Consider the following 16,847-nt stretch of genomic DNA (forward strand, 5'->3'; position numbering starts at 1 on the left):
ATTAAAGGCAACATAGGAAATATTGTTTCACTAAAATATCAGGACATTGGGCATTTTTCAATTTTTTTCGCAGGTCACAAATGCCCAAATAGGGACTTTCCTGGGCAAAGAAAGAAGTGGTAACCCTATCTCTTGTGCAAAAAAATGGGGATTGTTCAGTCAGTCCAAACAGAATGGGCACCAGAAGACTGCTCACTTATCATGGAAACATCTGCCATTCCCTTATTTTTATGTATGCACGTGTCTGCTTGTATATGTGTCTGTATGTTTGCGTGTGTGTGTTGTTTTAGAAAGTATACTCGTCCACGTTCTGTTGAGCTATTTGTCCATCTTCTAGACCAAATTATTGTTATACCGTGACATTCATTCTTTTTTTCCCAGAGGGGAAAAAATCAGGATTTTACTTGTTACGACGCCTGAATTCTACAGCTGTGTGCCAATAAACATACCCCCCAGCACAAACACACCCCACAAAGACTTGTCTCCATTTTTTGTTCTTAAATTTATATTGTCATTTTATCCGATCCCACCACCCAATAAAATGCGCACACTTTTTTCAGGTAACCGATGCTAAAATTGTGTTGCTGTACAGTGGGCGGAGAAGAGAAATTAAGACTGAGTATTTTGCTGAATTGTTGTTTTAACACTTAGGCTGTGTAGCCAGTTGTCTCTTTTGGTAACTCATATCTCACGGAAAACAGCCCCAGCCCAGCTGCACGGCTGAAAGCCCCTTGCAGTTGACATGGTTTTAAGTTACAGAATGACTGATGGAAAGTGCCGTGGGCGGGGGCCCAGCCTGTTACCATATTACTGAAAGGCTTTCCCTGCCTCTCGTCTCTAAGCGAGGTATGTGACTCCATACCCAAGCCCTCACTCCCTACCACCTCCTTGAAGGTGCTTTTGCAGTCCCGAGTTTTGTTTAGGAATGACATAGCGCTTATTAGGGCTCTGTCTAAATAATCAGTGGAAGGTCGGTTATTTCGAGCAGCATCAGTCAGTCACTGTCCTGAAATAGATCCACTGTCCCCAACTCCAGCTGGCAGCAACAACCTGACATGTCTGGTGTGAATTGGAGGCTGTGAATAGACGAAGAACTCCAAATATTAGTGGAATAAGCCAAACTCTGCAGGACTGTATCCCAGCTAAGTTTACTTTTGCCAGGTAACAGGACACTTTTAGATCGAAAGCTGTCAACTTTCGGAGACAATATGAAGCTGAGCGTTGCAATATTCTTTGCTGGCTTCTTTGGTGCCCTTGGCGTTTTGATTTTTCTGTTGGCCTTTGGAACGGATTACTGGTTACTTGCTACAGAAAAATGTGCCGGGAGTGCAGCTGTCTCAAAAAGCGGAGAAGCCCAACTCGGGGTTTGTTTTTTTTGATCTTTTCTTAATCTCCAATTATTAATTACAGCATCACATAATAATAATAACTGTAAGTTTCCAACTGGTGTAAGATAGCGATGTTCTAAGAAGCAGTGAGTAACCTAAGTGTGTGAGTACTACTGCTTAAGTGTGACGCGTATAGTTCAGTTCATAGGAGGCTAAACGTACTTTTGGCCATTTCAAGCCTAGAGTGGTATCTCATGTGAGAATCAAACCCCGCACTTGTGTCTATAAGATAACAACAGTCGCAGCAACTAACTGTTAGATGTGGCTACATATGACACCAACTGCACTACACCAATCATGCCTCTCAACCTCGAAGAGCAAGAAATCTGGATAAAGCCATAAATAGGGAGGTGGGGCAAAAATAGGGGCACTTTTTAAATATTGCTCTTACAAACTTAGAAAGTTGATAAATTGGCATGTTTTGCATTAGTATGAATTTTCTGAAGGATGTGAGGTGTATAACTCAAATGTCTGCCATTACTTTTTGACTTCAGTCCTCAATGATTAGCCAATGACTTGTCAAAAAAAAAAAAAAACAACACAATTTTATGAGAAACAGACCAAAAATATAAGACGTAATTCGGACATTCTGCGAAAATCTGTACACTGGAGAGGTATACCGTAACTTCTTTCGTTTTTGTCGTGTGCAGAGGGTAAATTGTTTTAAGGGTAAAATCTTATTGTGAATAGGGTTGCCACCTTTTCAAATGACCAAAAGTGGGACATACGTCAGATTTTTGCAGGCCGACACATACACCCGGCCAGTACGAAGAACAGAACTTCACTTTTTTGCCTAGATAAAAGCTTATTCTTGTAATGTTTTAGTTGTTCATTCTGTTTCTTATAACATTTAGGTGGTTCAGATACAGAACAACTGTTTTATGCAATTATTACATAAACTATAGGAAATAAATTTGTCCTAAAATCTCATGACATTTGCCATTTTTACAATTTTTTTTGCAGGACACATCTGTCCAAAGAGGGACTGTCCTTCGCAAAGTGGGACAGGTGGTAACCCTAATTGTGAATATTTGTAAACTGGGGATATCTACAGTCCGATCAATATTTGTGTTGTTTGTGAAATCAAAAATCTTTCCATTCTGTACTCTATACCTAACCTTTAATTTACACCCCTCAACCTCGGGATAAGAAGAAGCATGACGGTGAACCTGCTTCAGTGGGTACGGTACGGTACAGCAAATGTACGGACGAGCTTTGACAGCTAATTGGAGTAAAGACTTTCAGCTAAGAAGATCTCCTCTTTTAGTTATACATGTTTACGTTTATTTAGCGAATCGTATTGCCAGTGTCTAAATAAAAATGGGTTCACTATTTCATTTTTATTTTTGTTGGTTCGGGTTGCCATTTCATGGGACGCCATGGAGCTGCGCTCAAAGTCCTACAGTTTGAAAACGGGAATTAGGAAAAACAAGCCAATAGCCAAGCCATTCGTAACTCACAATTTAATATGAACTGAAATACTAGCTTTATTAAAAAACATGAGTCAGTTAAAAATACAAGTTTTATAAATAATAGGCCTAATGCTGTTTGCTACCTGCGAGCTAACTCTAACCAGGGAACACTTAAAAGTAAATACATTCAAAATTAAAGTAAATAAATTCAAGGTGGTCCATTCTGAGATAAAGCTGTTCCTGTAGAGATTGGTGTGTAATTAGGACATTAAATTGGCAGTGAAACTGCAAATAAGTTTAAATTTGCAGAATGTTCAGATCCTGATATTCATACTGCGGTGGTGGTGCTGCGGTAGCGTTGTCACCTCACAGTTAGACGTTGTCCGTTCGATTCTCAGATTGAGTGTCTTCTGTGTGGCGACGTGCGTGAATAGGCTGTGCGTTAGGCCCGGCAGGCCAGCACATGAAAATCTACTGACAAACATTAGCGGACCGGAGTTTTGCTGTGGCGTCCCCTAACCGGGAAAAGCCGAAAGACATAAGTCAGATTCTGCTACTCATGATGCATTGGCTAAATTAGTTGAGAAGGCTTTCACAACTATTTCTGAAAACTGGTAACAAGTAAAGATGGCCTGGCTGTATTGGAGAAAACAATTAAAAGTAGGAAGCATATACATTAAACTACAAAAAAGGCAATGTAAGGACACTAAATGGTTACAGGGACAGCTGTACGTCAGTATCTTCGTAACATTATGATCTGAGTATTTGAACAACTTCAAAGGATCGGCTTTTTTAACAGTCTGTTATTGTTTGAACAAATATATTAAGAAGTGAACTGAATTGTTGCACTTCAAATTTTGATTTAATACAGTTGTTAACATTACATATTTTTATATTTCTGTAGAGTGAAGATACAGATACGTCACAACAGTCTGCAGTCACTTTTCATCATGAAGGGTTCTTTTGGAGATGCTGGTTTAATGAAACAAAGACAGATGACAGCATGTGGAAATTTTGGTTTGGTATGTGCACAATTTTATTTATTTATTATGTATGTATGTTTTTATTTATTTATTTTTGCTAGGTCTTTGGCCCATCACCTGCCAATCATAAGCCCCTTCCCAACTGATGGACCCATTCATTCCCCCTCAGCAGTGTGAGATTTGCCCAGGAGAGACCACCATTCAGGAAGCTGTTGGTGTGGTTCAACATTTTTACTTGCTAACTCTCACCCCTTGTATTATGCACTTGGCCAAGAGCAGGGTGGGAAGCCATGCAGTGGGATGACCACGGTGGCCATCTCCTCACATCCATAATGAGAATTACCTTCAAGTGGCTGTGCCTCCTGGGAAGAATAAGATGTGCTTTCCATAGTCTCTAGCATAGAAATCACACCAACTTCATGCGGCTCTAGGTATGCCTCCTAAGAGAGGTGAATGGTCACTTTAAGAGCTCCATCCCTTTCTGCCACATTGACAGATGTACATTATTTTAAGTGAATTTCACAGTAGCTTGGCAGAACATGGTATGAGAGTCTGTGGATAGAATGCTGAGGGTATTTCCCAGTACAGGAGTATGATAGCAAGTCCTAGAAAGTTTCTTTAAATTTGAGTGGTATTACATATGGCAAGTCCAAGCATCTTATCTTCCTCATTGTTCTTTGTGTATGTTTTTTTTTTCAGATGTTCTGTAATAAACAATATCTAATTTCAAGATTGTTCTTGAATTTTCCTTGAAATGTTTATCTTTTCTGTCATAAAGATTGGGATTTTTGCTGATGCCACATCCAAGAATAGCTTTCTTGCTTTATGTCTAATGGGTGCTGGGTGTCACCCTAAACTGGATTAAGTGAATAACTTGTGAATGAATTAATGAATAAGTGTTACAAAACAGAAAGGATTATAATGAGTGCTGTTACTGTTAATACAGAGCTTGCTATACATTTGCAGTTGAACAGTCTTCAATGTTACAATAAATAAAGTGGGTAAACATGGCACAGGGGAGCCTTACCCAAATGAAAAATACTAAGGCATTAGAAGAAGTATCAGCCCTGTAATCAGATATGTCACAGCTTAAAACTGACAATAATAAAATAAGCCACACAGCAACATCTGCCTCCTCTCATGTTTGGGAAGACTGCTCCAAACATGTCATACTGCTGGTAGAATCCAATTAGGAAAAATACCGCTCAATGAAAATAGTTTTAGGAAATATTTCAGTCTTTGAAATATGCTTCAGTAACTTATGTTTCATTACATTAAAACAGAATTGCATTTTTTGTGACAGTTGCAGCATTGTTAAAGTATAATCCCATATTTCATAAAGACCAAGAAAAAAGTTTACAGAAACCAGGAGTGATATTTAGAAAAAGAAGATGAAAGTACAGACATGTGCTTGTCTGCTACTGTTCCACAGTTTGGGAATGTTGGTTGAAATTCTATAGGATACTTGGCAGGCTGCTTCTTTGAAACGAAAGAAACAGGGACACTGTTAGCAATTGCGAGTCATAAGGACCATACTTTTAGTTTAAAAAACAAAAGTAGCCCAAGTGAAGCAGCTGGATTGGACCTACTCGCTAGACTACTTCATTAGACAGCAAGTAAAACATAGATACTTCCTTTTATACAAACCATCCAGGAAGCGACATAATTTTAAGTTAATTAGGGCAGATAAATGACCTTTCATTAAATATTCATAAAATGAATAAAATAGAATAAAATTAAATCCTGACTATAACAACAAACTACAAGACACAAAACCCCCACAGCAAATACAAACTAAATACTTTAGATATAAAATGTGAAATTACAAATGTGTAAAAAAAACTGATGGTATGTAATAAATAGAATAAATAACATTTAAAACTGTGTAAAATAATGAATATGATCTGTATGTGTGACATAGTATATTAAATAGTAGTTGTTGGGGAGGTCATATTACCTCTCCAATGCCTTTAGTTTCAGTAAGGAGCTGATGGAAATATATTCGATTAAGCCTGGCCAGTTCCCTGCATTCATACGTAGCTGCAAATATAATTCTTTTTTTTTCCAACAATAGTGACCATGCCCCTCCTCTAACATCAGTGTTGATACTGTCTATAATGAAAAATAAAACTTTATGATTATTGTTTTCCATTATGTGCTTACTTAATGCATTAGTGTCTTTTGTATTTTTTAATATCTTATATCATATAAATGTTTGTAGATGCAGTTCTTCTTAAAGAACATTTTTGAAACTAGAAGCCTACATTTTTACCAAAACCTGTTTTTATGAACAAATGTGGTAGATGCAACTACTGTAACTTTGTAAAAGAAGGTAACATATGTTGTGTCAATAACGTGGAAATCAAGATCAAGCAGAAATATAACTATTATTCTGAGAAAATAGTGTATTGTGCTATGTGCACTGTCTGATCTTGTTTCTATGTTGGCAAAACTGACCGGAAGTTGAAGAACTGCATCTACAAACATTTGTATGATATTAAAAATACAAAAGACACCAATGCATTAAGTAAGCACATAATGGAGAACAATAATCATCAGTTTTTATTCTTTATTATAGACAGTATCAACACTGATGTTAGAGGAGGGGCATGGTCACTATTGTTGGAAAAAAAGAGAATTATATTGGCAGTTACATTTGAATGCAGGGAACTGGCCAGGCTTAAACAAATATATTTCCATCAGCTCCCTACTGAAACTAAAGGCATTGGAGAGGTAATATGACCTCCCCAACAACTACTGTTTAATATACTGTATCACACATACAGATATGTTCATTATTTTACACAGTTTTAAATGTTATTTATTCTATTTATTACATACCATCAGTCTTTTTACAAATTTGTAATTTCACATTTTATATTTAAAGTATTTAACTTGTATTTATACTGCTGTGGGGGGGGGGGGTTGTGTCTTGTAGTTTGTTGTTATAGTCAGGATTTCATTTTATTCTATTTTATTCATTTTATGAATATTTAATGAAAGGTCATTTATCTGCCCTAATTAACTTAAAACGATGTCACTTCCTGGATGGTTTGTATAAAAGGAAGTATCTATGTTTTACTTACTGTCTGATGAAGTCTAGATTATCTAGACAAAAGTGCCCATCTATTTTGTTCCTGGATATATGTACTGGTTCGAATAAAGTGGTTTTGTGATTTATACATCTGAGTCATCCATTTTTGGCAAGTGGGTCCAATCCAGCTGCTTCACTTGGGCTACATTTGTTTTTTGGACTGGTTTGTGCTTCTGTTTGACTTTTCTATCAGTTTGCCATAGGCAGTGAAGATAGCAGGGATTCATCGGCCCCACTCAGTACACAGAACTCGGATATTAAGGCTTTGAAGCAAACTGTGCTTACTTTAAGTTCTGTAGTCCAATCTCTATCACATAAAGTGAACGCTGTACTTGACACACCCCCTTCTGACATCAGACTGCATTTTCCTGCTTCTAGTGGAACTGAAACAGCTTCTACCAGCTTGCGGTCTGCTTTGAGTGACTGTAACTTGGAAAATAATGAACATCGGCATGTATCTAATGGTTTTCCTTCACGTATCAATGGATTTCGCAGTCTTTCTTCATCCATACCTTTTGGATGGGGTCTATATTATAAGATCGACAGTTGAAAACATCGAACACCATATGGTAGACACCATATGGTCGATGTCTTCAAACATCAACCTTATAAAAAGACACCTCAAAAAAAGAACCCTAATGGCAAGCCCCCCTGCACCCCCCCATACCCCCGCTACTTAAATATACCAACTCTGAGATTGCACTACATTGCAGTAAATGGAAATCTCCCCTTACGGATATTTCCGTTTATGCATTCGAGATTCTCAGCATTTGCTATTCTCATGTCGACAATGTCAGATTCGACATTGTTGGCTTTTGAGAATCTAATATAGACCCCTTTTGGACAATGTACACAAAAAGCGGAACACACAGGAGAGACGGCTTTGAGGGCAGGTACCGTGCCTGCTTTACAGGACTGGTTCACAGAGAGTATTTCCCTTTGTGAGACTGAAGGACTTTCAACAATTAATGATAACAGTGATTTGCCAACTTTGTTTGAAGCTTTTGATTATAAATGATCTAAAATTAAGTGTTTGCAACTTGAAAATATAGTGCCCAAAGGTTTAAGAATGTGGCACTATCCTAGTGGCTTGCAACATAATTCTGAATTGTTTAAAGAGCTAGTGGCTATGTTTGACAAACATGGGATAGAATATATGCAATTAATAGTTAAACATAATGATTTGTTAATTAATGACTTGATTTTTTCTGTTTCTGACTTGGATAAAATTATTTGTGGGCATTTACATTATGACAAGTTTAAATTCGAGCACTTGCGAATATACAAGAGTATTGACCAACTTGTTGATTCTATAAAAAGCTAGAAAGGTGAAAAAACTGACTAGAGACAGAAATGATTATGGCAAAGGTACGGCATACCCCAGACCTCTGCCATCACAAGAATGGGGTAACAAATTTAACAATTCTTATTCTGTTAACAATACCAACATAAATAATAGTAATGATACAACTCCCAGCAATTCTGGGTAGGTTTTTTTAGACCCACAGGAATTTCCACCTCTAAGATGCTTAGAGCGTCTAAAAAACAAGGGCCCACCTATGAACAACAACTGGGAGATGGCTCCAGGAACACCCACAACCAATGGAACAGGGGAGGTATAATGAACGAGGGGGGGGTTCCAGAACTGGAACAACAGGAGTTAATTGTACTTAAACCTGACATTTCCAATATGTTGTTGGATGCAAATTTTGGATCATCCACTCCCACCCTGTTACATCGTCACTAACACCTTAGGTGATTTTAATGTTTATAATTTTTCCAGCAGTGAAATTATGCCAGAACATTGCGACCTGTTTGCCAAAGGGTTTACCTTTGTGCCCTCGCAATCTCTGGATATTGCCAGTACTTTAATGGATCTAAGAATATACTCACGTAAATTAAATTTGAAAATTCTTTTTAATAATTCCTTTTCTGCTTCTTTCATTAATCCTTTGGCTATATCTAGCACTTATAATTCTCCAGTCCACCCTGTGGTTCAACTATTTGAGAACATTTGTGAACTTGACATACATAATTCCAAATTCTCAAATTGGAATATTAATGTAAGTGAAAAAAGGTTAATTGATGAAATAAAGGTTTTCGTGCACACAACTAGAATTATGAAACCAAACAAAGGGGGGAGGGTAGTTTTAATGAAATATGATGATTATAATGATGATATGTTATTTATCTTAGAAGGAAAAGCATACACAAAAGCTTCTCTAAATGAGTTAAATGTTTCATATAAGAAACTAAGAAATGAACTACAAGATCTTTTCACCGAAGGATCAATTACTACTGATATGCTTAATTATCTATCAGTTCCCTATCCCAGACTATCTGTAATGCTTGGACTACCAAAATTACTCAAGGATCTCACACAACTACCTATGTGGCCCATAATTGATTCTAAAGGTTCTATCACTCACCCTTTGGCAAAATATTTGGACAAGTTAAAAGAATATGTACTGAATGAAACACACATTTGTAAGGACTCATGTTGCTTTTTAGAAACAATTGATAAAATACCTTTTAAAGACACCTGTATGTTAATAACCATTGACATCAACGATTTATATTCAGTAATACCCCATGATACAGGGTTAGACTGGTTTACATAATATCTTTATGAGAAAGGTATAGCACACTTTGATGTTCTGGTTTATGTACACTTGATGGAAATGGTTCTTAAAAACTATTTTATACTTTTTAATAAGGAAATATTTTTACAAAAAGAGGGAGTCACCATGGGATCAGCATGTGGTGGGCTTTATGTCAACATTGTGGTGAAACAATGGGAGAAAAAATATTGTTCCCCTCAAGGCATTTTGGATATATTAAGTTCTATACCAGGTTTTTGGATGACATATTTATTTTATGGGATGGACCTAACAAACTTGTTAATGATTTTATTGCATATATTGGAAACACCACTAATTTCTTAAAGTTTACACACACCAGTGATTTTAATATGATTTCTTTCCTTGGCATCCTTTTACTCAAGGACTATCAGGATAAGAAGTTAGTTTCAAAGATGTTTAGAAAAAATACCTACTCCAACTCTCTACTACATTATTCTAGCACCCACCCTACAAAACAAAAGAAGGCTATTGTTAAAGGCCAGTTCATGAGTGCAGCACGCATGGTGTCTTTAATGGATGAATTTTTGAGTGAATGCGACATGCTGAAAGAAATGTTTCTAAAAAGAGGTTACCCTCTTAAATTTATTATTAACATTATGATTGAGGTTGTTAATAAAAGGAAGAGAGGCTTCTACCTCCCATTACTCTCTGGTGATAGTACATCCAAAGCCAACTTCATGCTTCTTAAGACAGAAGTAGTGAACTTCATGACACCCATGCAGATGGACAATACAGTTACAACTGCTGAATCCTACACAAATGCACTCTATAAGCACTTACATGAGTGCATGGATCGTGCTATCCCAAACAGAACCAAGACGCTATCCTCCAAAAAAAGGAAGCCAATCTGGTGGTCCCCTGCCATAAACAAACTGTACAACAGAAGGAAGAAACTGTTGCAAAAGAGAGTAAACTCCCATGAGTGGAGGAGCTCCCTGGTCAGCCTCAGTAAGAAGCTGAGATCCCTTATAAGATCCTCCAAAGCTAGCTACGAAAATAAAACCGCCACTGATTCCAAGGACAACCACAAAGCATTCTATAGCTATGTCAAGAATCTCAATGGCAGCACCCAGATCTGCTCTGAGTTACAGCACAAAGGCATGAAAATTACAGAACCAACTGATATTGCCAACATCCTGGCAGATAGGTTCAGTGCTAACCTTACCCCCCCCCCTCACCCCCTAAAGGGCCCATATCTATACAGGAAGAATGCAGAGTCCCTGTAATCACAACTATGCAGGTGAAAGCTGCACTCTCTAAAGCCAAAAACACAGCATCCATGGGACCGGACAACATCCCAGGCTGCGTTTTACACGAACTTCAGAATGAACTGGCTCCTCACTTAAGCACCATGTTCAATAATAGCCTTGCGTCAGGCTTTGTGCCCACTGAATGGTGCACAGCAACAGTTATCCCACTCCACAAAGGGGGAGCCACCACTGATCCTGTGAACTATAGACCTATTAGCCTGACGAGCCTGGTCTTCAAGGCCATGGAACGTATCATCATGGAACTCACAAACAAAGACATTGGTAACCTCCAAACTTTGGATCCCACCCAGTTCGGGTTTGTGAAAGGCAGATCATGCCTCCTGAACCTGATCGACTTCTTTGAGGCAGTCACCAAAGCCGTAGATGAGGGTAAGGTGGTTCACACAGCTTATCTTGACCTCGCCAAGGCTTTCAACACCATCCCCCATTCTGGAATTATAGCTAAACGCAATAAACTAGGCATAAATCCCTGCGTCACAAGATGGGTTGCCAACTGGCTCACTGACAGAACCCACACTGTAAAAGTTGCAGACTCCAAATCTGACCTCAAATCAGTGACAAGTGGAGTACCACAGGGTTCCGTCCTGGGACCACTCCTGTTTGGTATCTACTTCTCTGAAGTACAGGCTAACACAGAAGGCCTCTGGCTAACAAAGTTTGCAGATGACTGTAAACTAGGAGCCATAGTCAAGTCCCCAAATGATGTGAACATCCTACAGAAGGGCCTCTCTGAGACAGATGCCTGGTGTCAGAGCCATGGCCTCAAGCTCATTGCCAAAAAGTGCAATGTCATCCCCTTTGGTAAAAACTCTGTATCCGTGAACTAGCACATACGCAGCAATCTACTTAACACCGAATGTGTGATAAGAGACCTTGGGATCCAGGTGGACAGTAGTCTCTCCTTTGATAGTCACATTGCCACAGTAGTCAGGAAGTCCTTCTACATGGCACACCTCATCATAAAAGGGTTCTCATCCAGGAAAAAAGAGGTCATCATTCCCCTCTACTCGACACTCATTACACCCATTATAGAGTACAACGCCCCTTTTGGAATGTACCTTACAAGACATCTGCAGCAGCTGGAAAGGCCACAGAAGTACCTCACAAAGAGGATTACTGGACTCAAGCAAATGCCCTACACTGACCGTCTCAAAAAACCCCCGCTTTACTCCATAGCATATCGCCTACTCTGAGGTGATCTCTGCCTAACATATAAAGCTGTGTCAAACCCAGAGCTGTTGGACATGCTACACCTAAAGAAATCCAAATCCCTCCGAGCTACAAGCTCTAGGGACCTAAACCTTGTCACCACAATAAACAGGACATGCTGAAGGGATAGATTCCTATCCCAGAGACTTCCCATACTCTGGAACAGGCTACCCATCTATGTCAAGCAAAGTTCTTCATTAGCACTCTTCAAGAAAAATCTTGATGAGTGGATGGGAAATAGGAAATACACCCCGGGGATCACTTCTGCGTCTCTGCTCGACAGTGGCACAGGAAAATAACTTTCTTGGGTGGTGTAAGCCAGGGAACCTTGTTGACTAGGCTTATGTAGGCCCTTGAGTCGATAGCCTAGTACCTACCTATGAACCTAAGAACCTGTGAACCTATTTCACCTTCATCTAACATTCATGAAACTAACATAGTGGAAGAAAGTAGGGATTTTAAAACCTCATTTATTACTGTTTTTACTGATGAGAGTTTAATTTTAAAGGAGATCTTAATGAAAAATTGGTCCATTCTTAAACATGAAAAGAACATCACATCTGTGATAGGCTCACAACCAACTATTGTGTACAAAAAGGGAAAGAATTTAAAGAACATTTTTGAAACTAGACGCCTACATTTTTACCAAAAACCTGGTTCATAGGTAGGTACTAGGCTATCGGCCCAAGTTCCAACATCTCATGTATCTCCTCCCTCAGAGTCTGTTTTTTCTCTCTCTCAGGCACCATATAAGGGGCCTGCCTAATAGGCTTTTGGGGTCATGTATCCACCTGGTGCTGCACCAGGTGGGTGAACCTTGGTTTCCCAGTTAACATGTCTCCAAACTCCTGTAACACTGCTCAGATTTCTCAAACCTAGGTAGGAGATAGCTGCTGGGACATTGCCACCCCTTCCACTGAGGTGTCAGTCCAAGCCTCACTGAGGAGATCAGTCACCAGATCTCCTTCAGACTCCTCCTGCAACCTACTGCAAATACTCAGCACAAGGGCCTCCCTGTCATGGTAAGGTTTTGTCATGTTAACATGGTACAATTTGTGCTCCTGCCTCCTGCTAGCAGTTCTACCATGTAGTTAACATCACTTACCTTCTTTACCACATTGCAGGGTCCCTCCCTATCTGTTTGCAGCTTTTTGTGTCTGACAGGAATGAGAACCATTACCTGCTGCCCTACAGCATAATTTCTAGCTCAAGCATTCCTGTCATACCATACCTTTTTCTGTTGTTGGGCTTCTGCCAGGTTCTCCTAGGCCAAGCCCATGAGTTCCCTGAGCCTTGTCCTGAGGTTTAGGGCATATGACACAACAGACTCCTTGTAAGATTCACACTCACATTCCCACTCATCTCTAATTAAATCTAGAGGTCCCCTCACCCTATGCCCATACAACAACTCAAAGGGTGAAAAACATGTGGATTCCTGGGGAACCTCACTGTAAGCAAACAACAGATGGGGCAAAGATTTGTCCCATTCCCTTTTAAACTGATCTGCAAATGCCCATAGCATGGACTTGATTGTAGAGTTTAACCTCTCAACAAGACCATTAGTCTTGGGATGGTAGGGGGTGGTCTTCAGGTGCTTCCCTCACAGTACTTCCACAGACAAGCCAGCAGGTCTGACATGAAATTGGCACCTCTGTCAGTCAGTATTTCTTTTAGGAAACCTACTCTGCTGAAAATCTCTAACAAAGCATTTGCCACCTTTTCTGCCTCAATGGAGGACAAAGCCACTGCCTCAGGGTATCTTGTAGCATAATCTACTGCCACTAGGCTATACATGTTCCCTGTGGAACTTGGGATACTCAGAGGCCTCACAATATCCATAGCTACCCTCTGAAATGGCTCCTCAATCACAGACAAAGGCATTAAAGGAGCTTTCACCTTGTCTCCTGCCTTGCCTACCTTTTGGCACTGCTCACAGGTCCTGCAGTACCGTTACATCTCTGGAAATTCCAGGCCAATAGAAGTTCTGCATAATACATCTCTTTGTATGTTTTATGCCCATACGACCTGCAAATGGAATATCATCGGCTATGGCTAGAAGTGCCAGATGGTAATCTCTAGGCACTGCCAACTGCTGTACCCTCTCACCTTCTAGCCCTCCCTCAGGGGTCAAATCTCTATACAGTAACCCAGTATACACCCTTCCCTTGAAAATCAGGTCCCTCACTAGCTACCTGCCTCAGGCCTTGCAGTGTAGGGTCTAAGAGCTGAGCCTGTCTCAACTCTCTCTTTGTAACCCTTCCCAGCTCTCCTTCCACAGGAAGTCTGGCATCCTCTGACAGTGGTGCCTCAGTGTTAGCCTAGGTACTACTACTCACCTCTACCTTCACAGTCACTCTGTCCAAGGAAACATCAGTACCCACAATCAGCTGTGGCTCACCTTCAGTGTCACTACTACAGCATAGCTTCCTCCCTGAAGTAACCACCTCACCAGTCCTGGCTGCAAGTATTCAGTCTGTCTGGGTCTCCTCCAGGCTACCAGACCCACATCCTTGTCTCGAAGCCTGACTGTGTGTGACTGCATTAACACATAGTGCTACCTCATCAAAATCCTTCCCTATCAGGACATCTGTAGGATGGTAGTTTGGTACCCCTGTTGTCTCAAGACAACCACAACCTACTATTGGCATTTTATCTTCCCCACCTACTGTCTCTCTCACCTTTTGTTCCCCACCTTTACCCTGTGGACATCTGTATGCCACATGGCCCCACTGGTTGCATTAAAAACATTCAAACCTAGGTCCTGGATGTGTACCTGGACTAGTGGCTTCCCCTGCTACTGGCAGATTCTGTTGGGGCAGTCTTGGCTGCCCAACATGGGTTCCTTTTGACCTATGAGCAGTACTTGCAGTCCCTTTTCTGTGCAGGTATGCCCTGCTTGCTAGGTATAGGTCTCCCTTCTTCCTCAACTCCTCTGAAGTAGCACATTGTCTATCGGCTAACCAGAGCCTCATGTCCTCAGGCAAAGTGCTAAGGGCTTGTTTCCTCACTAAAAGGTCTGCCAGCCCTTCAAAAGTAGTGACTTGACATCCACTCACCCACCTTTGAAAATAAGTGCTCAGTTCAGCAACATATTCACACATACTTTCATATGCTCAAGAAACTTTTTCCTATAAGTTTCAGAGGTTAGCTTAAACAATTATAACAAGCAATTCTTAACAACAGTATAATTAAAACAGTCAATGTCAGACATTTTGGACAAAACAGTTACAGCTTTACCATGGAGTAAGGGGGTCATTAACCATACCCAGAGCCTTTGGTCAACCTCATACTATTTCCATACCCTCTCAAACATATGAATGAAACTATCAAAATTAGCTCCATCTGTAAACTCCCTTCCCCATTACCTCCATGACTCTAGCAAAGAGTTAGCATCTCCTTTTCGTGCTGCCTCTGCCTTTCCTTCTCCTCAGCTTCCAGGTGTAGCAGTTTCTCATTCTCCTCAGCCTGTAGACATTTAAGTCTCTCTGCTGCTTCTGTTTCCAAACACCTGGTGTCCAACTCAAGTCTCTTTAGCTCCAGATGGATTTCTAAGCCCTCTGCAGAAAGGTTGAGCTGTCCATTCTCTGAGTGTTGTACATCTCCATGGCCAGTTTGATCATCCTCCTGGTTGCTGTTTTCTGATGCAGCTTTGACCAAAGCTGCAATCATGTCTGCCTTAGTCAGTTTTCCATGCACCAATCCCCTAGCCTGACACATCTCAGCCAATTGGCTCCTTGTCAGCTTTCCATACTCCTCTACTGACATGCTTGCCTGCTCTCCCTGACTAACTAACCCAATAAAAGAAATAAAACAGTTGTGATCTGAACTCTATTCACTGCATGGCTGATTTAGAGTACAAAAACACCTTCAATGATCACTGTACACAAGCTACAAGAATTTACTATCCACACCACTTCAACCCCATTAGTATTTGCCAACCAATTAATATGTGGTGCGGATAGTCCACCACTGCCAAACAAGTAATATGTGATGCCCGTGCACTGGCCCAGCAATCAAGGAGCCTCAGTCCTCACCACTAACACCAGTGAGTGGCGTCCACATAGAGGATGATAACAAATACACACAGTAAAGTACAATTTCCCTTAAGAGCACACAGAGATCACAGTCAGTCTGGGCCTGGTTTCTCCCTTTCTCTCCAGATCCCCAATAAGACTCCCCACTGGCACAGCTATAGGGTCCAGATCTCAGCCTAATGGGCAAGCTAAAACCTCCAGCACCTTCTCTGTCCAACCAGTGCTTTGTGTCCCTGCCCAAGTAGCTGACACACACACACTTTGAGATAAGAGTTATATACAACCACACGGATACTCTGGGGAAGGCTGGCATAGGTTCTCCACCTGTGCCCTTTTTACCCTGACTATATGGTAGAAATCACTGCCACCACCCACTAATATTGATCAGCTACTAAAAGGCCCTTATGAAAGGGTGTCCAATTATACTGTGCAATATTATTATCCAAATGGTAAGTGCAATTGAACAGTCAAGGCTTATTTGGAGTGGCTTTGTACAGTATTACTCTCTCTCTCTCTCTATATATATATATATATATATATATATATATATGCAATGTACTCTAGAGCGTAAATTATCTCTACACAAAATAGACACAGTTGAAAGGTTTAAAAATATTTAGTAATAAATAATAAAAACACAAGGCCATACTTCTTACTATACAGTGCTAGTCAAGAGTACAGAGATCACAGGAAAATGCTTAAAATCTACATTAGAATAGTTCCGGCATTAATCAGAAAATTAAGTAGTATAATCTTCCTATTTCCTAGCGATATCTAAGAGAAAACACAGTTCTAAAATAAACTTACATATAGA

At 40.1% G+C, this 16,847-nt stretch overlaps 1 protein-coding gene across 2 annotated transcripts in view; it reads left to right on the plus strand.

Moving 5' to 3' along the window:
• Positions 1 to 852: 852 nt before the first annotated feature.
• Positions 853 to 16,847, plus strand: part of TMEM182 (transmembrane protein 182) — a 271,618-nt gene continuing 255,623 nt past the window's right edge. The window contains exons 1-2 of one of the 2 annotated variants that reach the window (XM_044070950.1): positions 853 to 1,364; positions 3,705 to 3,822. In XM_044070950.1, coding sequence (XP_043926885.1) covers positions 1,209 to 1,364; positions 3,705 to 3,822 — 274 coding nt within the window. In that variant the 5' untranslated portion in view covers positions 853 to 1,208. Of the gene's footprint in view, positions 1,365 to 3,350; positions 3,461 to 3,704; positions 3,823 to 16,847 lie in introns of those variants that run through there. The other variant, XM_044070951.1, reaches the window with a different exon arrangement.

The sequence above is a fragment of the Protopterus annectens genome, chromosome 5.part0 (genome assembly GCF_019279795.1).
Source record: "Protopterus annectens isolate FY-2018-M chromosome 5.part0, PAN1.0, whole genome shotgun sequence".
Lineage (NCBI taxonomy): Eukaryota > Metazoa > Chordata > Ceratodontiformes > Protopteridae > Protopterus > Protopterus annectens.